The 26,528-nt window shown below is 34.2% G+C and overlaps 1 protein-coding gene across 1 annotated transcript; it reads right to left on the bottom strand.

The window, feature by feature from the left end:
• Positions 1 to 19,185: 19,185 nt before the first annotated feature.
• On the bottom strand, positions 19,186 to 23,629 carry MS3_00000233 (uncharacterized protein). The gene is made up of 2 exons (XM_051208081.1): positions 23,007 to 23,629; positions 19,186 to 19,509 (listed from the first exon to the last, which is right to left on the bottom strand). The coding sequence occupies exons 1-2, from the start codon at positions 23,025 to 23,027 to the stop codon at positions 19,219 to 19,221; spliced, it is 312 nt and encodes a 103-aa protein (XP_051067403.1). The 5' UTR covers positions 23,028 to 23,629; the 3' UTR covers positions 19,186 to 19,218.
• Positions 23,630 to 26,528: the final 2,899 nt, after the last annotated feature.

The raw sequence follows: 26,528 nt of genomic DNA on the forward strand, positions 1-26,528 counted from the left end.
TGTGTGTGTGTGTGACTGTGTTTAGGTATGTATGTGTGATATCTGATATTTACGAATAAGAGGAAACATGATAAGATAGAACATGAATCTTATTATTAGACAATCAATAACGACTGAGCTTATCTAATAGTGTATTCAATATTCAATAAAATTTATTATAACCATCACTTTTGGCAGCTTTTTCATACATTTTCAGAAACGATTTCGCTTTAAGACTTACATTTCAATAGATTTGTGTATATCCATCGATACATATTGAATGTACCAGACTAAAATGTTTCTGAGATGGTGGAGAAGATTTGTAGCTCATGTGAATGATTTTGATGGAGTTTTGTTCTCAGAGCTGGATGGTACAATCAAAACAAAGAAGTAAACAATGACAGGTTGTAAACCACATGTGGAGAAATTCGTACACTTCACTTCTACCTGAAGTTTGTGCTGACGATGTCATACAGAAGAACTATGAAAGCTCCACGACCAAACCATCCAGCTCAGAGAACAAAATCCAATTTAATATGTTTCTATTAGACAGTCGCAAATAACTGAAGATGCTTGAAGGGTAATATGCAGTGAAAATTACATGTCCATATCCAGAACACTATCAGAACTAAGCATAAACTAGGCTACTAGCAAACCCTTCAATACATATTTAAAATGTTCATTTGGTTTTGAATTATACAGTTTTTAGTAATTACAATAAGAATTCGCATGAATTAAACACTGATTATTAACTAATGAAGTTTGTTTATTACATATGATTGTTCGTATTCTGTGAAACAATGTCAGCATCAGTTTTATTGACTCAGTATTCGGTTCACTGTGCTATTCAGCAGTATTCCACGGAGGTGAGTCATGTGTTAATCTGCACTCGTCAGTTGGGAGGAGCTTTGGTCATATGGGAATTGATTATCTCTATGAAATCCAAACCTGCGTCACATAGCTTTACAATTTCCGACGTTCATACGAACCTATTAAGCCGAAACCCCATGTGCAGTTAGATCAAAACATTTGAATCAAATGATCACTGTGCAATAACCAACATCATATTTGTTCATTGCGTGTTATGTTATTCCATTATCGTTGCTGTTGATCATTTTTCTCATTTCTTATAATCTAATCAACGTTCGTAGTTTAATGCCAAACATCGAGATAATACAGTGTTTGGAGTTAATCGACAGGGAACCCTGGACCAGGGTTTCGTGTAATTTGACACTCGTCAGCAAGGTGCACCTGTACTCTTGAGGGAACCGGTTCTCCCTGACGGATTCGATTCCGTGTCACCTAACTTCACAGTCAGAGACTTTACCACTGGGCTATACGGGCCGCGACTGACCAGATCTAGTGCCAAGTAGCACGTAACCCGGGCCCAGGGTTTCCTGTTGACTACCTCCAACAACCATCTCATCTCAACATGGTGCACGCAATGTCGAGTCACCTAGACTAGTGGCCATATTTCAACTTGATCGATAGCATTCAATCTACACCAAGAAGGACCCGACACACATGACATTGATCACCACCTAGTGATCAATCAATTGTGAATGTCAAACACCGTTTAAACATTCAAATAAACACCAAACTATCAAGATATATTAATATGTAACTGAAAAGTTCCCGAGAGAATGAATTGCGAGAATTCATTAGTATAATACTGTAGTATATTTTATTATCAATGATTTGCTTGAGTTAACTATTTACCACTTAAATAAAGTGATAAGAACAAGATTCACTGAATGACATGAATTCATTATATTTCAATGCTTCTCACCAGATGCAGATGGTTCAAAGTTGCAATTTTTAATATTATTAAAGATGTTTTTCAATATCATAATCAATGAAGTTTAGTTGGAAATGATATAAGAGACAACAACTTTATTTAAGACATTATCGAGTCAATCCGCACAGGATAAACATATACCAACAAAAGACTGATCAATTACAGTCCTAAATAACAATGGGAAGATACAAGCAAACAATCCCAAGTGAATTAATATATAAGATTGATCAGTATATCTGTGGTGAAAATGAAGTCATTTACAGAAGAGGTTAAAGTCACAAATGATAATGAATAAATACAAATTGTTAACAAATAGGTGGTTATCAAGGCACCTTACTTACTTACGCCTGTTACTCTTCGTGGAGGAGCATAGGCCGAGCATCAGCACTCGCCATCGAACCCTGTCCTGGGTAATGCCTTTCAGTTGTTATTCATCATTTTTATATCTGCTTCTATTTCCCGCCTGCAGCTCTTCCAGATTTACTGCTGGTCCTAAGCCCGGGTAGAGGAGGAGGGTCGGGCATGGGGTTAGCGACCACATCCCGTAGAAAACTAACTCGCTAAAACACGCTGATCAGAAAAAATCAAGGAAACTAATTGATATAAAATTTAAATTAACATTGCAAGCGAAATATTTTGGTTTAAGTTATAAACTGCAAAAAAAAGTAGATAGAGTAACCAACAAATACTAAAATAGTTTAATTATCTTACCATGACAACAAAAGGTTAACCATAGTTTCTTTCTGTATACAAATGTTAGATCGAAAGTGTTTGATGGTTACAGAGTAAAATTGGTATTTACTGCTCGTTAGTTATATTAAACTCTTCCATGATGTTCACCTTATGTTCATTATTCATTTAATTCGTAGTGATCGCACTTGTGAAAACCTTTCAGATAGAATTTTTCAGGCAATATGTTAGAAAAACATTGTAGATATTCTTTTTTCAATCCTTCCTATGTACTTGTCTACAGAGTGGAGTTTAATCTCCCTCCAACCTGAATTGTTTAGAAGAACAATGAAACCTTCACAATTAAGTAATCCTACTAAGAGAACGAACCTTCTCCAAATCATCTACCTGAAGTATGATGCTGCATTTTGAAAAAAACAAACATACAATAACATTTTACAATTTTTGTAATTAGTACCTACTAATGTAGTATGCAAGTAGTTGAAAGTTATTCTCAAAATATTAATACTTCACATTTGTTACCGCAAAGGTTAACTTAATTAACAAATATCAATCAATTCTTGAGTAATTACATTTATTCAATATTATAATAGAGTAGAGAAACAATCACATCATTAAATGTTACTCTAGTCAATAAGTAGTCTATCTGATAGTAGTATAAGAGAGACAGAAAGAATTTTCAAATGTTATTTTTAGTTAAAGCAATCTATGGTTGCCTCTACTAGGGTTCTTATCTCAGATGAAGGATTGGAATATATGTATTTACTGTACTATACCTTGTCATTTACTTATTAATTAGTCATTTATTTGTCCACGTTAACTAAGTGAAAGATGTAGTGGCTGTACTTCGTACACCAATCACCCTCGTAGCCGTTATCAGATAATCCTCAACGGTGTTTGAAATCAGAACGCAAAGAGAAGCAGCGACTACAGTTTTATTAGCAGATAACTCAGATCACAAAGCAGAGATGCAAATGAGTGAGTCAGCGAACCGAGGGTGTAGAGTGTGTAGGATTAAATGTACATGTATATATATATATATAGGGAAATGAATGGATCATCGAGTCAATTAAGCAGTTAATAATAAAGCTAGCAGAATGAATATATGCGTAGGCGGTAAACAATGCTCAAGCATACATATTTCATACAAGCACAATAATAATAAAGGTACAATAAGTTGTTATAGTATGGATGACTTTGTTCGCTAAATAATAAGTTAACAAAAGGGTTTAACTGAGTTAAATGAGAACACACTCAATAGCATGTGAGTTGCTATAGTGATAAAGATCTTGATATTTATTGATTAATTGGATCGAGATCATGTATATATTATCATTTTGTAAATCTTCATCGTTGTTTCACTACTTTCTACTGTTGTACAGTATTAATATACATTTGATAAAACGATAAAAGTTCTACTCATGATTCCCATCTATTAAAAGAATTTTTAGTATTAGGTAAGAATGGTTATATCAAAGTATCCATGTTGTTTGCAGTTTTGAAGATTTATTTGTAAAATTCAAAAAAATAAGATGTTTTCTTAGATTCTCTGATTACATACTTTACAAGTAAAAGTAATGTTAACCTAGATACTTCAATATCACCAGTATTTGTAACTCTTAGATATATCTGTTTGAGTTTTTAAATGACTTAAGTAAGTTTGTAGATAGAACTTCTTAATAATTTCCAACAATTAGGCAAACCAAATTGATATATCCCGATGAGAATTATGAATGGTAACTTTTGAGAATTATTATTTATGAACAAATATCATACGTATATTCTTAATGTATAATTATTCAGTAACTAGATGGTGTATATCTATACTTCTCATATTACAAGCTTTATTTTGATCTATAGACTATTATTATACGATTTACTAGTCTTAAATTATACTCAGTTTATTGATTATAGTCTCCCACATTCACAGCCACTTTTGGCTAGATCTTGTACAAATGTTATTTTCTATTTATGGTGTGATGTGATCTGTTCGGTTTGTATATAAACCCAGTATGTTTGAAATGCATGATTCATATCACGGAGGCTGAGAATAGTGTTCTGGACTCAACAGACAGGGCTAGGCAGCAAGAAGGACTGGTAAGGAGTTTAGACTGCTAGTACTGGTTTATGAGTCACTGGTCCTGTCATTACGTTGTATATTAATAGGGCATAAGGTCACAAGTTATAACACAGATTCAGAACTATTTACTAATTACCTACAACCAGTGACAATAGCATAGACATCGATTGATAGCAGTTATTTACTTATTGATTGTTCTATGGTAGTTGAGAGACAATCCAAAAACATAGATTTCATATTTACAGGCTAAAATCATTCTAAACTTTAAAGAAATGCATGATAATTCCATACTTGATCAACACAAAATATCCTTACACCATAAAACTAGTTATAATTTCTCAATATAATAATGGTCACTCTCAGTTTTGGTGAACACATCATTTGTGATTGTTTTGCTTAAGTCGAATTAATCATAACATTTATGATCGTGATCGATTTAAAATGCTGATAATTACTGATATGCACGCAAGTCAATAAATGAACCTTAATGTTAATCCTGATTTATAAATGACCTAAGAAATCCAAATTAGATAATCATTAATGTTTTAAACGAATTTGAATCATGTTTGTAGGTAAGTTTACTTGGATCTTCCGATTGATGTTTAAAACTGCAATCGATCAGTCTCTTATTGACATATGTGCATAATGTGCGTATTGCCTCGATATTGCCTTAATTCACAAGCATTATTAGCAAAGATGGATGATGGCTAGTACGGGATTAAATCCGTCAGAGAGCTTCAGTTCCATCACGACTACAGGTAGCACGAAACTTAGGCCCAGGGTCTCCTGCTGACTACCTCCAACAACCATCTCATCTCAACATAGTTCATGCAATGTCGAGTCACCTACACTAGTGGCCACATTGCACCTTGGTCGATAGCTTTCAATCCACACTAAGAAGGACCCGACACACATGACATTGATCACCACCTAATGATCAATCAATTCTAACTACTATAACAACAACAACTACTACAACTACTAATACTACTACTAATAATAAAAGTATTAATAAAAATATTAATAATATGAAACCTCCTGAAACTCTCGAAACATTGATCAGTTTGTTGATTTAACTAACTTTTCCAAGTCTTTATTTATATGTTACAATCACTAGCTAAGTATCTAATGTACTGAATCCCACTGTGATATATTCTTAATTAACAAAAATATCACAATAAACATGAATATTTTCTCATTTTACCCGTTTGATAAAATAGACAGTTGATTAACTAAATGACAATACAAATCTATCCACTTATCTACAAAATAATCACGCAACTAATTATGTAATATTGACGGTCTCTTTAAACGAGTTGCGGTAGGGCAATTGATTTTTTTTCGCTTCAAGTTTCACTTTTTCAATCAACTGTGCAATATGTTTTGTAAAATTAATTACAGATTGATTATGGTGGTCTATATGGTGAATTCCTACTTCAAAAAAAAACAAAATAACATAGTTGTTACATGGATTCCAGTATCGAAAAAGTTTTGTAAAATTTATTTGTACTATTTTAGATTGAATTAGTACATTTAGTATTATGTTTGAAGCGTTAATCAATATCAAGTGATAGATTTATCAATGAAAATTACTTACTTACACCTGTTACTCCAAATGGAGCATAGGCCACCGACCAGCATTCTTCAACAAACTCTGTCCGCAGCCTTCCTTTCTAGTTCTATCCAACGTTTGTTCATTCTTCTCATATCTGTCTCCATTTCTTGGTGTAATGTGTTCTTTGGTCTTCCTCTCCTCCTTTGGCCTTGAAGATTCCATGTGAGGGCTTGCGTTGTGACGCAGTTCGGTGCTTTCCTCAATGTGTGTCCTATACACTTCCAGTGCTTCTTCCTGATTTCTTCATCCTCTGGAATCTGGTTTGTTCTCTCCCACAGTTGGTTGTTGCTAATAGTGTCTGTCCAATGGATCTGAAGTATTTTGCGTAGACAGCTGTTAATAAACACCTGTAACTTCTGGATGATGGCTTTCGTAGTTCTTCACGTTTCCACCCTATTAAGTAGAACTGTCTTGACATTTATATTGAAAATCCTGACTTTGGTGTTGGTTGACAGCTGTTTTGAGTTCCAGATGTTTTTCAGTTTTAGATATGCTGCTTTTTCTTTGCCGATCCACGCCTTCACATCTGCACCAGATCCACTGTGTCCATCAATGATGCTGCCAAAATATGTGAAGGTTTTTACATCTTCCAAATCTTCTCTGTCAATTGTGATTCGCTTGGTGCATGCTGTGTTGTATCGGAGAATCTTGCTTTTCCCTTTGTGTATGTTGAGACCTACTGCTACTGAGGCTGCTGCTACACTGTTCGTCTTCTCCTGCATTTGTTGTTGCGTGTGCGATAGAAGAGCCAGATCATCTGAGAAGTCTAGATCGTACAGCTGCATTCTAGCTGTCTACTCTACCCCATGTTTCCCCTACCCAGAATTTGACGTTTTCATAATCCAGTCGATCATCAGGAGAAAGAGGAAGAGTAAGAGTAAGCAGTCTTGCTTAACATCAATGAAAATACCGATCATAATATCTCCACTATGCTTAGAGAGAGAGAGAGAGCCCAGAGTTCAATAATGCATTCCGACTGACGCAGTTAATCATAACCTAAACACTTAGTGGTCAACATTGAGTTCGAATACAAGAAGACAATGGCTAAACTTCTATCATTATATTTTAACTACTTAGTATATCTATCTCAGACTTCCGTTAGTATGTATACATTATATATATGACTGTAACGCAAATTCCAAAAAATAGTCCCATAAGTAGCAGAGAAGTCAACAAATGGTACATAATTTATCTAACAATAATCAACGAATATCAAATTTTATAACAGTAGTAAGTAGATGCAATGGAAGTTTACAATAGAGAGATTGTACAAAAACAATGACCCTAGTATGACTTATAGCAACTCCTCTACAGTCAATTTTGTTTTCGGTTAATTTTATCGAGCCTTTTTATTCATATATTTAACAGACAATGTCGTTCAGACAGTCAAAATTCGTTGATTACTTTGTACAATTATGATCACTAACATTTATGTATAAACAACTACGCTTGATCACATGTGACAGCCTACACGTACAATCCTCACCTTGATTCTATTTGACTATAAATTCGTCTCTGTATTCGCACACTCACACACATTATAGTCTTTGCTCCAGTTTACTCGATGTGATTGTAAACTGTAGTCGCTGCATCGTATTGCCTTCTGAATTCATATACCATTGTGCTTTATTAATAACGGTTATCGAGGTGGTCGATTAACGAAACGTAAGGAACTATCTCGAAGCCAAGACACTACAGACTAATAATAAATAAAATAATCTAATTAATTTCGTCGTCGTCGAATTACGCCGCATTATGATATTAAAAGTAACTAAAACAAGAAAAACATAAAATTCTTATACAATATATAAATTTATGTGCAAAGATGGCTAGCGGCTAACAGTGGAATCCAGGACAAGCATTTCGTCCGATTTGGGACTCGTCAGCTGCATGTACCTGCATCTCAGAATTGATGTTCACTCTGGGACTCGAACCCAGTACCATCCGCTTTGAACGCCATCGCGTTATGCTAATCATGAATGGGAAGATTCAAACAAACAATAATGAGTGAATTTAAACTTCACCCGATTGTACAAGCTAGTGGCTATCAGCATTCAACAACTAAGTGGATAACCTGATGGTGTTTGAAGCGAACAGTACTGGATTCGAGTTCTAGAGTGAACATTAACTCTGCGATACAGGTACATTCAGCTGAGGAGTCCGAAATTGTACGAAAAGCACGTCCTGGATTCCACTGCTAGCCACTACCCATCTTTGTATATAATGCTTGTGAATTAAGGCTATATCAAAGCAATGCTCACAGTATGCATATATGTCAATAAGAGACTGATCGATCGCAGTTCTAAAGATCAATGTTAAGATTTAAACAAACAACACCAAGTGAATTATGGATTTATGGTTTAATATTTTAAGTGTTTGTAATGTTTTCGATGTTTAATAAAATAACTTTTGCGAAAATTCAGCATTTCCGCAGATCAAAGGCTACTTTTCGGAGTTTACAAATGATAATACAATAAAGGATGTTTAATTGAATTTTTTTATTTATCAGCTTTAAACAGTCATTGAGTAGTAACCATTCCTGTGTTTTTAATAATCCTCAATACCAGTGGAAGTTGTATTGAGGTCATTGGTTTACATGATTTAACATCATGTTTTCTGAGTTTTGATTTCTGTAGGGTTAGATGATTCGGTACGATTTCTGGGACTTAGGTTTAAGTAAGTTCACACTTGTCAGCAAGGCAAGTCTACAATCTTCATTACGTTAATATCCTGTTTGTGATACTGTATGGTAATTGTTTAAATATCAAGGATGGTATTATTTATCTCACCCATGATGATAAATACTACCTACCATGAAACCTGAGTCTAGGGTTTTCTCCTGATTACAGTTTGCCACCTAACACAATATTATATATGGATAAGGAAAGAAAATCTATCATTGAAGAATAATATGGATTATTTTATTTCGTCGGTTTTCGTCAGCTGCTTACAACCTAAAACTGTAGTATTAATAATCAAAAAAAGGAACAATTGTACATACTTTATATCAGAAATGTATAGAAAGAGTTAAGTCAGTATATGGAGACAGAATGATTTTGATGGCAATAATAAGAAAAGAAACAACATTCTTCAAACGTTACATAATTCATAGGTTAAATACGTGAATATTCTACGTCATGAAAACATAACGTTTTTTTTTAAATCAAAGATTACGTAATATAAACTAGTTGAGTAAAGCTCAAAATTAATTAGAGTTTATGGGAACAAAAAAGAGTCTTATGTAACAATTTCACGAAAATCAAGTTGATATGGTTAACCAGAATTGACAACTATTTCCTTTTGGATTCTTAAGTTTAGTTTCAATCGTTTTATTTCAACAAGTTCGGCAAACTGTAACAATTTTGACTTCATATTATTCCGCTAATATATTTGTTCTTTATTTAAGTTTATGAATGGGAAAAACTGTATGAAATTTGTAGACAATATCATATAATCACAATTGATTGATCACTGGGTGGCGATTAATTTGATGTCTGTAAAGTCCTTATTTAGTGCAGATCAGATGCTATCAGTGGTAACGTCGCTGACTGTAAAGCTGGATGACACGGGATCGAGTCCGCCAGGGAGCACCAGTTCCCTCAAGACTACAGGCACACCTTGCTGACGAGTGCCAAGTAGCACGAAACCCTAATCCAGGGTTTCCTCCAACCACCATCTAATAACAATGTCATACATTTTTACTTGAAATAACATGACATCGAACAAAGCGGATACCCCCCCCTTCATCTTCGCCTTGATAAACATCAAATAGCAGTCAAATTTCATAACATGTCCTCACCTATATGAATGCATGTGGATAACTATGAACATACATTTGACTGAAAAAAACATTGAGATCTTAGATTATTAAAAGCACCGTAGAATTTTTAGAAGATAGGTACTCAGGTCAATCAACAAACACATTGAAATCGAATCCAATTTATTAACCAATCAGAAAATTTATGGACAAATATAGGACTATGAATCAATGGGAGATACAATTAAAATAAAGCAGTAAACAAATGACAGGTTAAAATTCAACAATAGCCAATCAAGATTGAGGTCTACAGGGCAAGTTTTGAGGCGCATGTGGAGAAATTCGAACACATTACTTCTACCTGAAGTTTGTGCTGAGGATGTCGTTCACAAAAACAATGGAAGCTTCACGACCGAATATTAACATACTGACTACATTATCTGTGTTGTGGTCAAACAGTTTATCATTTATTTCACAGTATTCGAATAAACATATGTGAAATATATTAAACTAGACTGAGAGCCATTTACATGACTATGAATGAACTTACTGTAATATGCACCATTCTGACTTTCTTCGGCTTCAATATAAATAAATAAGTGTTATCAAAAGGGAGAACATACAAAGAATTACACTAACTCCAATAATGTCTTTTTTAAATTCCACCTTTAACGTGGTTTCAAGTAGTATGTAGGACATCTTGAACCTAGACTTCATGCTATTTAACATGTACATGCAGTCTTGATGAAAATGTTATTCCCTACGTGATTTAAATAAACGACATAAGATATTTATTCTCAGATGTTATCACATGATGTCGAATTACTTAAACTATCATCTACATTTTAATTTGATCCATAGAATTCTATTAACACTGAGAACTAAATAAACATGACATTGGTGACTATACAATCAGTAATCAATGAATTAATATTTTATCTAATTTAACATCTTAATAAAATATAGGTAGTGGAGAAGATTTTTAGCTGAGGTGGATGATTTTGATGTGGTTTTGTTTTCTGAGCTCCACGACTAAAACATCCAGCTCAAAGAACAAAACTATAAATATTTTGACAAACATTTATTAAAGAATAACATATGGCCAATAAACATGATCAGTCATTTTGAACGAATATCTGTAATTATCCCATGATCTTTGTGGTTGAAAAAGTAATAAGTCTATATATTTAAGTAACTGTAATCAACGACCTTCGGTTTATTATAGAGGCATGTGGAGGTTGTTGGATATGATAGTTTATTTTATGAACTGAATTCCGTTAAACAACCATTAAAAAACAGGAAGGAATTATAAGCTGTTAAGTTCTATTCCCGTCCTGTTCCAAGTGGGGTCACGGGTGCTCACCGATTAGGAGTTCGACACCAGGACGAAGCAGTTTTCCAGTGCTTCCTGTTTATCAATGTTTGTCTGATTGAGATCAATTCATGATGTAAACCATAAGATATTAGGTGGTTGGAGGTTGTTGACAGGATACCATCGACTTAGGTTTGCGTCTACTTGGCACCCGTCAGTAAGTTCTAATTGTAATCTTGAAGGGACTGATGTCCCTTAGCAGATCATACTCCATGTCACCCAGCTTCACAGTTTGAGATGTTAACAAAGAGTTAATTAGGCGGAGACTAACACTGATCAATATCCAGTGACTAGTCAATTGTAAACTATGAAATACATGTATTTATTCGAATAGATCACTAGAGCAGAGTAACCACTGTTTCTTAAAAATAACGCAGGTTGTTTGCAATTTTTCTGACACTAGATTTTAGAAATCAAAGATATGAAACAACGCCATTTGATACTGTAGAATTTCCTTGAATCCAAACCGACGTAACAAACCACAGAATTATTCCCAAAAAATCAATATTGAGTTTAATAAATGGTACATAAAAATATTATCGATTTAGTTTTGTGCAACGATTTATATGACACATTAAACATTTCGATTTTATCAGCAATCAACATTAATAATCGATAGAAATATGTTTCTGCATAATTGGCAATATCTTATGAGGAAAATGCATATATACTTTCACGGTTGAATTCACGAGTCGATCTAAGTTAGACTACCATTTAAAAACTGGAAGCACTGGACGATCGTTTCGTGCTAGTATAGGACTCCTCAGCGGCGCGCATCCATAATTCCACGTGTGGGACTTGAACCAACGACTGATGGGATGGCATCTAACAGTGTTAATATCTAACTTCTATCGAGAAGCCATGACCATTGGAGTTCAATTCGTGTCAGGTGTGAGACATTTATCCACCTCAGACAATGAATGATTGCGTAATATCATGGATTGATTAACACCACTGAATGCCGGCTCAAGGACCTAGAGGTTGATCGTCCGTGCGTGAAACTGAAGGTCCTGGGTTCGAGTCCCACGTATGGAATCATAGATTTGAGCCTCTGAGGAGTCCCACATTAGCATAAAACGGCCATTCAAGGCTTCCAGGTATTCACTGGTGGTCTAGTTAGTATCGACCCGTGAATTCAACTATGAAAATACTACAATCCCCACAATAACCGATATAGTTTTCGATAAAATGAACGATGTGTTCAGTGAAGTTGTAAAGTTCAACTGATCCAACTCCATAATCATTCTCGCTAACGAATGACATCAACATAAAATCTATGGAAAAGAAAAGGGTACTAGAAAGTTGTTATTACCTATTTGGAATTTGGAGCAATGAATACATACAACATTAGAATCAGTCCTTATAAACACCAGTATGCTAGTGAATCAACAACCTGAAGCCTAACGGTCGATATTCGAAACTTTGTTTAAGTGACACTATAACGCAACAATTACCCAATAGTATCACCGACCTTTAAATCACTCTTGGTATGTATACAAGCTGTTATTTGAAATTTATTGTTAGAAACTTATAAATCTCTCATGTCTAAAATAAGACTGGTATCATAGGTACTAATTGAGTATGGAAACGGTGATCGTCTACACAAACTACCGATCCAAATAAAAAAATATATTCTTTATTAATTAATGACAAGCTCTGTAATAGATTTCATAAAGTTTTACTAAGAAATTCTATATGGTTATTTCACACATCTCACATGATGTTTAACTCTTCACAAATCAATGACTAAATACTTATCTGAATCACACGAATATTACATACATATTGTATAACAATGTATCAATATGCCTGGTAATTTCACGTTAGACATTGACTTCTGAAGACTTCTTCGTTCCCCAGAATTCGTTTAAACTTAAACTTGAGATGGAAGAGAAAGATAAAAAAAAATATGAAAGGAGCCTTACTTCCAAGATTATTGGTCGATTTATACATAAACTTGATGTTGTAGATCCTCCTGAAGATATACAAAAATTAATAACAGAGTCCGTTTCCGTTTTATCAGCACTTGACAAATAATTAATGTTTCGCTGAGAAACTCTCTAAGAAGTTTATATTTAACACTAATTTGACAAAGCCCTTACAACATTTTACAAGAAAGTATCAATAGCTTAAAACATGTTTCGCTTAAAAGACAAACATTAAGTTCGTATAAAAGTTAGCTAAAAAAAAAATATCAAGTTTGAATAAATTAATTTGTTGATACTGTCTATAAGTCGAATGACTGTTGATATTGTTCATACTAAACAGGCTTTGTTGAGCTGAACATCACTAAAATAGCGGATACTTTCAATTCATTTGTAAAGAGGTGGATCTCACTGCTTATCCATCTGTTGATAACAACTGAAACTTTCAATTTGTCCATTTTCTTCACCGGTTTCATTATATCAGTCTTCACAAATTTATAGAAACTTATTGTCCGTGGACTGTGTGTCACAAGTAAATTGGTTCATTATTTCAAGAGTTTCTACATTGTTCAGTTTGAATGTATTTACATATTATTCATTTATTTTATTTAAACATATAAATATTAGTACAAGGAGGCATCAAATATATATCGCCACACTTCATAATTCGATTTGTTTGAGGGCTGAGATACTAATTGGGTGCCCAAACCAAAGCAGATGGTTTTTTTTAGAAGGTCACACCCCGATCCTTTAACTTAGAGGTTTGATCCACAAGGCAGTGGAACAACTTCAGGAGATGCAGTCCCATGGTAGCCAGTGACCAACGATTGGTTCACACGCCATTTGTCCCTTCAGTATGTTGGAGCCCATGTGCGCCATTGGTCGGTTTCTCAAACTCCTCTAAGAGGGGACTTCCCTAACGATGGCTGTATACGCGTGTCCATTTGAGAGCATTTGGAGAGCGAGAGCTTACTTCTCCCACTCTCGACCTTACGAGGACATTCGGTATTTACATACAATTAATTAGCATAGTTTACTAACTTGAGTATAAAAGTATTCACTACTCCTAAATCTCAAATTTAATGGACTATTACCAACTGTCAAACTTTTTAGGGCTATTTCCAATTATCTTTCAGTTATCAACTTCTTCATTATAATATTACTTGAAACATATATTCTATCTATCATAATCTGCAGGCTTATGCTACGTTGATGATTACAAATTATTCATTTTAGGTTTAAATAAACAATTCCAAAAACATTTGTACACTATTTTACCCACTCGTTTACTTGTACGCATAAGGAATTCAATAAAATAAAGTTTAGTTTAAATTCACTTGGTGTTACTTCACTTGTATCTTCCCATTGTTATTTAGGACTGCAATTGATCAATCTCTTGTTGGCGTATGTGCATCCTGGCTATATCGAGATAATACGCACAGGATTCACATATACCAACACGAGACTGATCAATTGCAGTCCTAAATAACGATGGGAAGATACAAGTGAAACAACACCAAGTGAATTTAAACTTCACACCATTGCACAAGCAGGTGATTATCAGGACTCAGTAGCTAAGTGGATAATGCAAGGGCGTTTGAAGCGAATGGTATTGAGTTCGAGTCCCAGAGTGAGATACAGGTACATCCATCTGACGAGTTCGAAACTGAACGGAACGCGCGTCCTGGATTCCACTGCTAACCACTATCCATCTTTGCTTAAAAAAATTATTTTAATTTTGAAACTTAATGAGCATAATTGAGTTTCTTTTTATCCAGAATATATTTAAAGCAAAACCCGTATATGATATTGTTATGCTTCAAATAACAGTGACTTACACCTTAAATAATCTGAAATGTAATGTGTTTTTTAAATTTTTATTGTACCTCAGTTATCAATCATAAAATACTTTGACGGAAACCATCTCATTAGTGATCACTCTGGACTGTTGGCTTTATTGAATACTAATGTGCTTAGTTGATTAAGTCAGTAATTATGTTAATTAGTCATAAACGTAAATTACAAAATTCATGTGACAACAAGAATAATGTAATACATGACTGATGATTGACATTGTCAAAAAAAGAAATTTAAAAATGCAAAATGTTTCTGATTACACATGCTGTTTTGCTTTACAGATGAATTCCGATAATCGCTCATATTGATTTGCCTAAACATGGGAATAAAGTTATTCAGAGAAGGGTTTTTGTAGATATTATAGTAATTTTATAATAGTTGAATTCATGAGTCAATTGAAGCTAAACCACCATGGAAAATCTGGAAGCAACAGAAGTCTATTTCGTTCAAGTATGAGACTCTTCAGCATTATGCATCCACGATCGAGATTCGAATCCAAGACCTTCGGTCTCGTGAATGCGCATTGCTGAGAAGTCGCATACTAGAACGAAACGGCCGTCCAGTGTTTCCAGGTTTTCCATTGTGGTCTCGATTCAACTAATAAATCAATAAAATTAATGTTTAATCAGATTAGTCGATATTCTTCAAACAATTAATGATCCCAAGGTCGTGGGTCACTAATTTTTGAAATATGAAGTGCAAGTAACTGCAGACTACTTGGTTGAGCTTACAATGGTTCAGGTTCATTTTGTTATGTCCCGACAAGAATAATGAATGGTAACTTTTGGGATCGATTGATGGACCAATACTAAACGTATATTTCAATGGCGTAATTATTAAGTAACTAAACTATGCATATTCATATTCCTCCTATAAGTTTTATTTTGACCCATAAACTATTATTATACATTTTACCATTATTGCGTTATACCCAGTATATTAATTACTACCTCCCTCATTCACAGCCACATTTGGCTAATTCTTGTACAAATGTTGTTTCATATTTTATGGTATGATGTGGTCTGTCTGGTTGGTATATAAACTCAGTATGTTTGAAATATAAGGATTCATATTGCAGAGGCTGAGACTGGTGTTCTAGACTTAACTGGATGGGCTAGGTGGAAAAACAGGACCAGTCAAGACTCTAGACTGCTCGCACGTGTTTTACGCGTCCTTGGTCCGATCGATAACTCGCTGCTTTTGATTGGCGGCTTTGGGCCATAACACATTTATTCTTTATCTTCCCTTAAATCTTGAGTTTTTTTAATTTTTAAAAAATGGTTTTTATTCACTGAGTTTATTCTATGACTAATTTTTCCTACTATCACAAATACTGTTAGTAATTACACTACTTCGACACCTTTCTGTGTCGATAAGGTGTGGCAACTTCAACTCATGAAAATGTGTCAGGTTCTACGTTGCTTACAACTAACTAACCGACAACGTATTCAGTCGTAAATTCTTCAAAAATGGAATGAAGACAAAAACAGAAAAAACGAATGAATGAATAATATTTTCCTTCTTTTCACCATTCTTATGAAAACCAAATTGACTTGAATATATTGCCAAGATTAAGATCACAGAAACGAATTCATAGGTACACGCAAGCTTGGTTGTTCAATCTTTTTTCAAACAGTGATTGGGATATTTTAAAAAAGTTGTACGGTTTTTATTCAATAAATTAAATTCGTCAACCAAAGGTTTAACCCTAATACAAGCCATCAAATAAGTAGATAATTATTTCAATAATTGAAATCATGAGTCAATTGAAGCTAGACCACCATGGAAAACCTGGAAGCATCAGAAGGCCATTTTGTCCTATCGTGAAGCTCCTCAGAAGTGCGCATCCACGACCTCGCCTCGCGGGACTCGAACCCCAGGACCTATCAGTCTTGCACGCGAGCGCTTAACCACCCGAACACTGAGCCGGCATCCAACGGTATTATTGTCTAATTTCAACCAATTGACTCATGATCTCAACTATTGAAATTACTACAATCTCCACAAAACCCCTTCTGATGATACAAATTTATTGATGTTTATTCGTAAATATACTGTGTATTTATCGATCCATGAGAATTTCATTACAATTTTAATACCTGACTGATACAAATTCAATAGTTGTTTGCGGTTTATTCAACTTAATTGATACATAACATTCTTCGTATGTATTCATAATTAACCTGAAAAGGTTTATAGAAAATTAAAGTATATATTCATCATTTCAAATGAACAATATGAGAATGATTTCTACGCTTAATAGATACATACAAACAGTTAGAAATTATCTAAGATCTAGAACTGTTATGAAGTCATCAATCAATCAGAAGAAACGTTGAACCGAGAACATCTATTTAATTTGAAATACCATATTAACATTGAGGGATGAAATTAATAAGACAAATGCTAAAACAGTAGAAATACTAATAATTTTAGTAGTTGGTGGCCTGTTTGAATATCTAGGCTACCTGTTGCTTCTCGTGAAGGAGCATAGGACGCTCTGATTTGAAGCTATGTCAGCTCACCTCCTGGTTCTCAGATCCTCCATTGTCCTTCGGATCTGTGAGATTCCCATTCTACAAGTGCATTTTGTGGTACTTTGGATAGCATTAGAGCAACTCCTTGAGTGTGTGGAGCATTTTTATCTTCGTGGCCGCAGTGTAGCAGCATCTCTCCCGTATTTAGCCTTTGTTCTCCAGCTTGGGTCCAATGGGTTTCGCTGATTCACAGTACTGCCAATTTGTATCTCCTCATTTTCGTTGCTATTTAACTGGTCTTCTTGGTCTCCCACATTGTCCGGACGTTCCATGTACCTATAAAAATTTTTGCTCTGGTTGGTAAAAGGGGCATCGGCCTCGTGGCTTTCACTATGAGGCGTCATAACTCTTCTAAATGAAGATCTAACTCCCAAGGCAGAGTTAAAATGGCTTGAATTATTTTTTCTGGTAAGCGTTTTTTTAGCGAGTTAGTTTTCTACGAGATGAGGTCGCTAAACACATGCCCAACCATCCTCCTTTACTCGGGCTTTGGACCGACAGTAACTCTAGAAGAGCTACAGGCGGAGTTAATATGATATTGAATAAAGCCAGTATTATTATTAATAATAATAATAGAAAAGATCAGGTATAGATTATATGATTCAAAATATAAAATGAATTTTTAAAATAAAATATTTCCAGCCATCAATGACAATAATCGAAAGGACCTTAACCAAACAATCTGAAATATCAAGGTTTACACGAATCTTTGTGATGTTTTCGATTTTTTGGTCATTCCTGACTTTCTTCAAACCTAATCCTACACTACCAAATATCACATATCAAGTTAGGCGTTAGTTGAACATACGTAATAAATGTCACAAACCCCCTAGATTTACTACTTCACAAACAGATCCATCATTTTCATATATTATTTTACGTGTAAACACAGTGTTACTGTCACAATACACATAAAATATAACCGGGCCTTAATTATTAAGTTCGCAAATGAAAGCACACACTCAGAAAGTTGAATTTAAACGGATATCTTTATAATAGTTGAATTCATGAGTCGATTTAAGCTAAACCACCACTGAAAACCAGAAAGTATCAGATGGCCATTTCGTCCTAGTATGGGACTCCTCAGTAGTGCGCATCCACGATCTTGCACCAAAACGACTCGAACCCAGGACCTTCAGTCTCGCACGCGCGGACGCTTAACATCTAGACTCCTGAGCCGGCATTCAATGGTGTTAATCGATCCGTGATCTTGTGCAACACTTCATCCATTGTCTGAATTGAATAACTGCCTCACATTTGACATGTAATGAACTTCACTAAATACCTTCACTATTTTCAATCTTATTTTGTTAAGATCAGTAAGAATTCGATTTACCATTTTGCTGTTATAGTTTATCGATTATCTTTCCAAATAGATTTAGTTTCAACAATATCACTTTTCATTTGTTGATTAAATTTGTTTTACTACACAAACCATATTTCCTGTTATGTAACAGATTATTCAATAAACTTTCAATATTGAAGATATTTACTCTATTGTTTACTTAAGTGAGTTCTATTTGAATCCAATCACCATATTTGTATCCATAGTAAAACAGCATTAGTGAAGGGAAGGTAGTATTATTATTATTATTATTATTAGAAGCTTTATTCAACATTATATTTTTGGTACAACATAGAATTCTCAGCATAAAGTATTTCAACAAGTTTCCTTTTCTTATACCTTGATCGATTGTGACGATAAATTTTGAATGATGACCAGTTAGATGTTAGAAGTTCGGTAATCCACATTTGATTACTGTTCATTTGTTTCAATGCATATTGCCAGCAACCATGATGTCGCTGATTGTACCTTTTTGTATCCCGTATAGCGAAAGGTTGTAAACTTTTCATAAACGCGCCTGAATAGGTTGTGCGCTTAATAGTCATAGTGATGTGCTAAAACAAACAACAAAACAGATAACTTGATGAAATATATAGATCGGAGGAACAGGTAGCCCAGATATTCAAGCAGGCCGCCGGTTGTAACGACAAAACACATGATCCAGAGTTTTAACTCAAGATAATAAACAATATAGAATGGTTAATATTCAACAAAATAATCAATTTGTATTATACATCATCAAAATGTATTTAGAACTATATTCTGAAAAATAAAACTGTTGTAACGGGTTGGACTGCAGATTTTGGAGCAGCGTATTATCGATCGATTCAGTGACACGTAAACACGTAATGAACGACCTAGAGTCCCCATTTGGCCCTGCTTCGCTGTCTAGCCTAGCCAGTTGAGTCCAGAACACAAGTCAGCCTCTGAGATATGAATCATTATATTTCAGACATACTCTATTTATATACCAATCAACCAGACCACAACGTACCATAAAATAGAAAACAACATTTGTACAATATTTAACAAGTGAAACAAATATCGACCAATAGGGAGTGTACATTTAAAGTCCAAGGCCACCATTAGACTTAACAGGATAATTACTGGGATATTTTTCTGAATATCCCAACAAAGACAATAAGTAATCATGTATTCATATGAAATGAATTCCTAAATGTACCGAAGCTAATATAGATTTTACTCAACTAACTTACATACTTACTTACACCTGTTAACCCTTGTGGAGAAGTATAGGTCGTTCAGAGAACAAAACTTCATCAATAACTAAACAGTAAATGATAAAGTTTCTTGAAACCATAGAAATATGAAAGTTCAAATCTTATGTTCTATCTAAAAAAAATAGAACAGTTAAACCTCTTTGACTAATGATATTGATTTATATTAGGTTTTTCTTCAAATTACCTTTGTTGATTTTGTCGCTTTTTCTTTTATCTCGTTTAATTATTTTATTTCTTATATAAACATCACAATATAAAATGTGTTTAGATTAGTTGAAATGTATTTCAAGAATATACAAAGTATGCCTGTGATAAAGATCAACTATACAAAATAAAGTTGATCAAGTAGACTTGTTTTAAACATAGTAAATATGAAAACAGATTGTAGGGCTCTTCATTTTGACGTCGATTAGATCGGACAATACTGTCGATAGGCTCACCACTTTAGTATGGCCCTAGATTTGACTTCAGTTTGGTCGTTTGAATGACTGTTGTCGAAATATATATATAGTCAATTCTTGTATTGAATTATTGACTTAGATCGCGTTAGTGAATAAAAGAATTAAATAACTCAAATGTGAGTATGGATTTTTGAATCCGTATATTTTGTACAATCATTTATCAGAACAGATAATCAGAGAGACGTAATGAAACAAGCGAATAAGAGAGAGAGAAGCGAAACAAAATGACTCGCAGTGGAGATCGCATGTAAGCCAAATTGATTTAATCATTCGTTAATCGATGTTTATAGCCGAACAAAAATAGGTTACAGGCATGTGATGAATAGGATAAGAAGTGTGCACACACATACGCTCATATTAAAACAGTCAGGGTTGATAAGTGAATAATTAACAGGGTCAAATCGTGACCCAAAAAGAATAAATAAATTGACCTGTCCAGAAGCTACAAAAAAAATGGGTTCAACATAGTATCCGACATTACAAGATCGTAAAAAAAGATGCAAACGTAATCTGATGATATTATCAAAACAGTTTATACTGACAAATTTCATTTTTGATTCAGTATGTCAATTAGAAAATAAAAGGTTATTAATTATCAGAAGTGGTTTTGCAGAGATTTTAAAAATTTCACTGGTTGAAATCATGAGTCAATTGAAGCTAGACCAACTGGACGGCCGATTCGTCATATTCAGGACTCTTCAGCAGTGCGCATTCACGATCCCGCACCCAGCGGGATTCCATGTGAAGGCTTGCCCTGTGACGCAGTTCGGTGCTGTCCTCAATGTGTGTCCTATCCACTTCCAGTGCTTCTTCCTGATTTCTTCATTCTCTAAAATCTGGTTTGTTCTCTCCCACAGTTGGTTGTTGCTAATAGTGTCTGTCCAATGGATCTGAAGTATTTTGCGTAGACAGCTGTTAATAAACACCTGTAACTTCAGGTTGATGGCTTTCGTAGTTCTCGAGGTTTCCACCTCATACAGTAGAACTGTTTTGACATTTGTATTGAAAATTCTGACTTTGGTGTTGGTTGACAGTTGTTTTGAGTTCCAGATGTTTTTCAGTTGTAGATATGCTGCTTTTTCTTTGCCGATCCACGCCTTCACATCTGCATTGGATCTACCGTGTTTATCAATGATATAAAGGGTTTTACATCTTCCAGATTTTCTCCATTAAGTGTGATTCGATTGATAAAATAAAAACGTATTTCTGACATCATCAATGCACTATTATACTAACATACAAAGTTGACTAAAAATACCAAAACCCAGGTTCATTTTTATTGAAAAAAAAAATCAATAAATGCAGAATAACTGCTCTTTCTTTGACCAAGATACCTAAATTGATCACAATTATTTTTAGCAGTTTTTTTTTTTCACAGGACTCATGAAAAGAATTCAAGAACTTAGTGACAAATTACTATTTTTGTTAAATTCGTTTGTTTGAAAAAAAAACATTCAATATACCGTACTTGTTTGCGTCATCCATTTGATATGACGTTTTACTAGATTGAAATAACTATTTTATTTAGGTACCAGATATAGAATGAATTTTATACGTAAACAATTACAGTTTAAGTATTGAGCTATATTATGTTATTCTAGTCATCAGTACTGATCGAATTCTATCAATCAAGTTAAAACGTGGCAACTAGTCTAAATAACTCCGCCTGTAGCTCTTCTAGAGTTACTGTCGGTCCCAAGCCCGAGTAAAGGAGGAGGGTTGGGCATGGGGTTAGCGACCCCATCCCGTAGAAAACTAACTCACTAAGAAAAACGCTAACCAGAATTAGTCTAAATGAAACGACATTACGTAGTTGAAGGAAGTCAACAGGAAACTCTGCTTTATCTTGGCTCCCTAATGATTAGTACAAATCAGCAAAGCGTAACTAAAATCTAAAGGAAACTGATTCTTCCTGTGAACTTGAACTTGCACCGCTTAACCACACTATTTGAGATATTGCCAGTTAGCTTTTCAAATTATCCAAAGTGAGATGTTGATATATTCTAAGTTAAGTATAAAATCGTCAATCCATTATTGGTTAAAGAGTAAACCAAAAGATAGAGTATTAAAGATCATAAAGTCAATTAAGAAGTTATGGCAGCGAGACTATAACTTATGGACGAACCAATCCAATATAAGATTACGATTCTTGGATTTTAGCGTGAAATTCATTCACTCACTAGGCTAAACAGCGTTTTGGCATTATAGCTGATATTAGTTTGTGATGAAAACTTTAAATCAATTCCTAACTTTAACCATTAACTGTAAATTATAATTCTAGTTCCCAACACTAGTTTATAACCATCATTTAGTTCTAGTTATTGAATAGATACTCTCAAGACATATTACCGTTGCTCTGAAGTTGTTCATAAATTTTTATGGAGTTTTGTTCTATGAGCTGAATGATTTGGTCATGGAGCTTTCATCATTCTTCTGAACGACCTCATCAGTACAAACTTCAGATAGATGTGAAGCGTTCGGATTTCGCCATATGTGGTTCACAGCTTGTCTTTTACACCTCGATGTTGTTAATTGATCAACCAATCAGGAAAATTATGCACAAACATAGGAACAAATATCAAACCAATGGGAGATACCACCAAAACAAAGAAGTAAACAATGACATGTTTAAGGTCAACAAGAACCAATCAACATCGAGGTGTACAGGACAAGCTGTAAACCACATATGGAGAAATCCGAACGCTTCACATCTATCTGAAGTTTATACTGATGATGTCATACAGAAGAATAATGAAAGCTCCATAACCAAATCATCCAGCTCAGAAAATAAAACTCCATCAAAATCATCCACTCAAGCAAAAAATCTCCACCATCTCGTTCATAAATTATAGTCTCAACATTATGGCTATTGATATTCAATATCTAGATATTGCTAAAATAATCAATGTTGTAACAGATTTATTAACCCATTATCACATTAAATAGATTGGATAATGAAATCTAGATAGATTTGATATGATACTTAGAAAGAACGAGAACAAACAATGAAAATATATTAAATTTCACTTAATGTAATAACAAGGTCATACATTTAATGAGATTTCTGAAATCCTAAACAAACAACCAAACAAATTAATAATCATAGAAACAATATGAAGTTTTCACTGAAAAAAGAAGAAGTTTTAAATAGAGAAAAAAAGTAATGATAATTAACTATGAAAAAAACACAACAATTAATAATTGAACAGATAAGGTCAACTCAATAAAATAAAAGGGGAGAATAAAAATCAGTTGTTTTTTGGGGGGAAATGTATTAAAGAATGACAATAGGAAACATTAGGACAATTCTACTATACAGAGCTGAAACTTGGAAAACTACTATAATTATCATCAAAAAAAGGTACAAGTATTTAAAAATAGTTGTCTACGCAAGATTATTCAACATCCATTGACCGGATACCATCAGCAACAGTCTACTATGGGAAAGAATAAACCAGCTTCCAGCTGAAGAGGAAATTAGGAAAAGGTGTTGTAAGTGAATAGGACATGCATTACGGAAATCATCAAACTGTATAACGAGGTAAGCACTAACTTGGAATCCTGAGGGGAAGTGGAAAAGTGGAAGGCAAAAGAACACATTACGTCGGGAAATAGAAGCAGATATGGAAAGAATGAATAACAAGTGGGAAGGATTTCCCAGGATGAAGTTGGATGGCGAGTGCTGGTGGGCGGCTTGAGTAAGTAAATGTTTACATAAGTTTGACATCATGTTTGATTAGTAGAAGTATCCAGAACGAGCATTTAGTACTATTCGAGACTCAATAGTTGGATATACCTGGGTCCTGGTGTTAATATCGGAAGTGGGATAATTGAAACGTTTACTACCTAGATTTTATAATTAACCATTTGAAACATATATTTCGATTCATTTTCTACTTACTTTATTGATTTGATCTCATTCTGATGTCTCTGTATGATAACTTAGGCTAATGAATATTTCTATCAGGTTTAATGTTGACTATGAATTATTTTGAACAAATACACTAAATATTTATGAGTGTTCGTCGAATGAAAGACTTTATACTTAAATAATCATACATTGGAAGAACATATTCATTGATCCGCCCTCTGAATTTAAAAAAATACCAAGTTATCTGTGTGATTCATCACCATTATAGTAAACTGACTTAGTTTGTGATAAATCCTCTTCAGTGACAATGATCACAAACATTGGATCTATACAATTCATTCTTTTTATCAATCTCAAAAGTTGAGATCATGAGTCAGTTGAAGCTAGACCACCATGTAAAACCCAAAAGCACTGGAAGGCCGTTTCGTCCTAGTAAGGGACTCCTCAGCAGTGCACATCCACGACCTCGCCTCGCGTGATTCGAACCCGGGGCCTAACAGTCTCGCGTCAGGCGCTTAGCCACTAGCCATCCAACGGTGGTAATGTCTAACTTTAACTAATCCACGAAATTGTGCGACACATCCACCATTGTCATCAGTGTGTCCCCATCTCACAACTGACCCGGATGAACTCCACTGGCCACTCCTTTTCACTAGAAATCTAGGATATACCTCTTGAAGCCAGTCACTAGTGAGCATACGTTGATTAGTATCAGAAGGGGTTCGAATCCCGAGAAGCGGAGTCGTGGATGCGCACTGCTGAGGAGTCCCACAATAGGACGAAGCGGCCGTCCAGTGCTTCCAGGTTTTCCATGGTGGTCTAGTTTCAATTGACTCATGATCTCAACTGTTGAAATTACTACAATCTCCATAAAACCCCTTCTGATTTTATTAATCTGTCTTGTATTTACCTAGTTTTCATTTTTTTTGTTGCTAGATAACACTAAATAATAATGTTTTTTTCGGAAAATGGCATTTCCATACTCCTCCATGAAGAGTAACAGGCATAAGTAGCTTATTCACTGCAAGTGAAAGTTTCACACACACAAACTGTATCTATTTATCATTAATAACAGAAATAGCTGTTATTACATCATTCAACCATTCTTTGAAAATTCCCAAAGAATCCTGGTTAGAATTTGTCCAGTCGATCAACAAGAAATCGATGATATATGAGAGGGAGTTGAATGATCTCACAAAAAATAGTCATTTCAAATCAAGGATATCTTATGCTGTAAACTCTTAAAATATATGAAATATTCTGAGACGTTCGACAGTACAATAATGATTATCGAAACTCTATAAATTACTAAAAGAGCCAAGTAACTACTCATCAACTTCATCATTATTCACTCTCCTCATTAAAAGAACATAAAATTATATGAGAGACAATTTATTGAGAAGCAAAACTTCTGTATTATAGAGTAAATACTGAATTCAGTCTGTAATTATAGAAACACAATTCTAAGATGGTGGGGATTTGTAGCTCAGGTGGATGATTTTGATGGAGTTTTGTCCTGTGAGCTGGTCGTAGAGCTTTCATCGTTTTTCTGAACGACATCATCAGCACTCCACGACCAAACCATCCAGCTCACAGAACAAAACTCCATCAAAAACACAATTCTATTGTTGAACTATATGCCATCAGTTAGAAAATAGGAGTAGACTCGAACTTCTCGCCAAACAAGAATAGAATCAGTAAATAATAATAATAACAATAATAATAATAATAATAATAATAATAATAATAATAATAATAATAATAATAAGAATAAGAATAAGAAGAAGAAGAAGAAGAAGACGAAGAGGATACAATATATGCTATATCGAAAGAATCTATTTTAAGAAAGTGAAGCTATTAAGATTGTATTACATCAGTTATTCAGCTGAAGTACAAACGTTGTCAAGATTTGACTAGATCAACTAACTGTAATAAAATGGACAAATGTTTTGTATTACAGATGAAATAAATTGAGTGAAAATGAAACAGATTACTTTAAC

The sequence above is a fragment of the Schistosoma haematobium genome, chromosome 2 (genome assembly GCF_000699445.3).
Source record: "Schistosoma haematobium chromosome 2, whole genome shotgun sequence".
Lineage (NCBI taxonomy): Eukaryota > Metazoa > Platyhelminthes > Trematoda > Strigeidida > Schistosomatidae > Schistosoma > Schistosoma haematobium.

Coding starts and splice junctions, on each gene's coding strand:
- MS3_00000233 (XM_051208081.1), bottom strand. CDS start 23,027: ATGAACAACTTCAGAGCAACG. Junction 19,510..23,006: donor TGAACAACTTCAGAGCAACG/GTAATATGTCTT, acceptor TGTTTGTTTTAG/CACATCACTATGACTATTAA.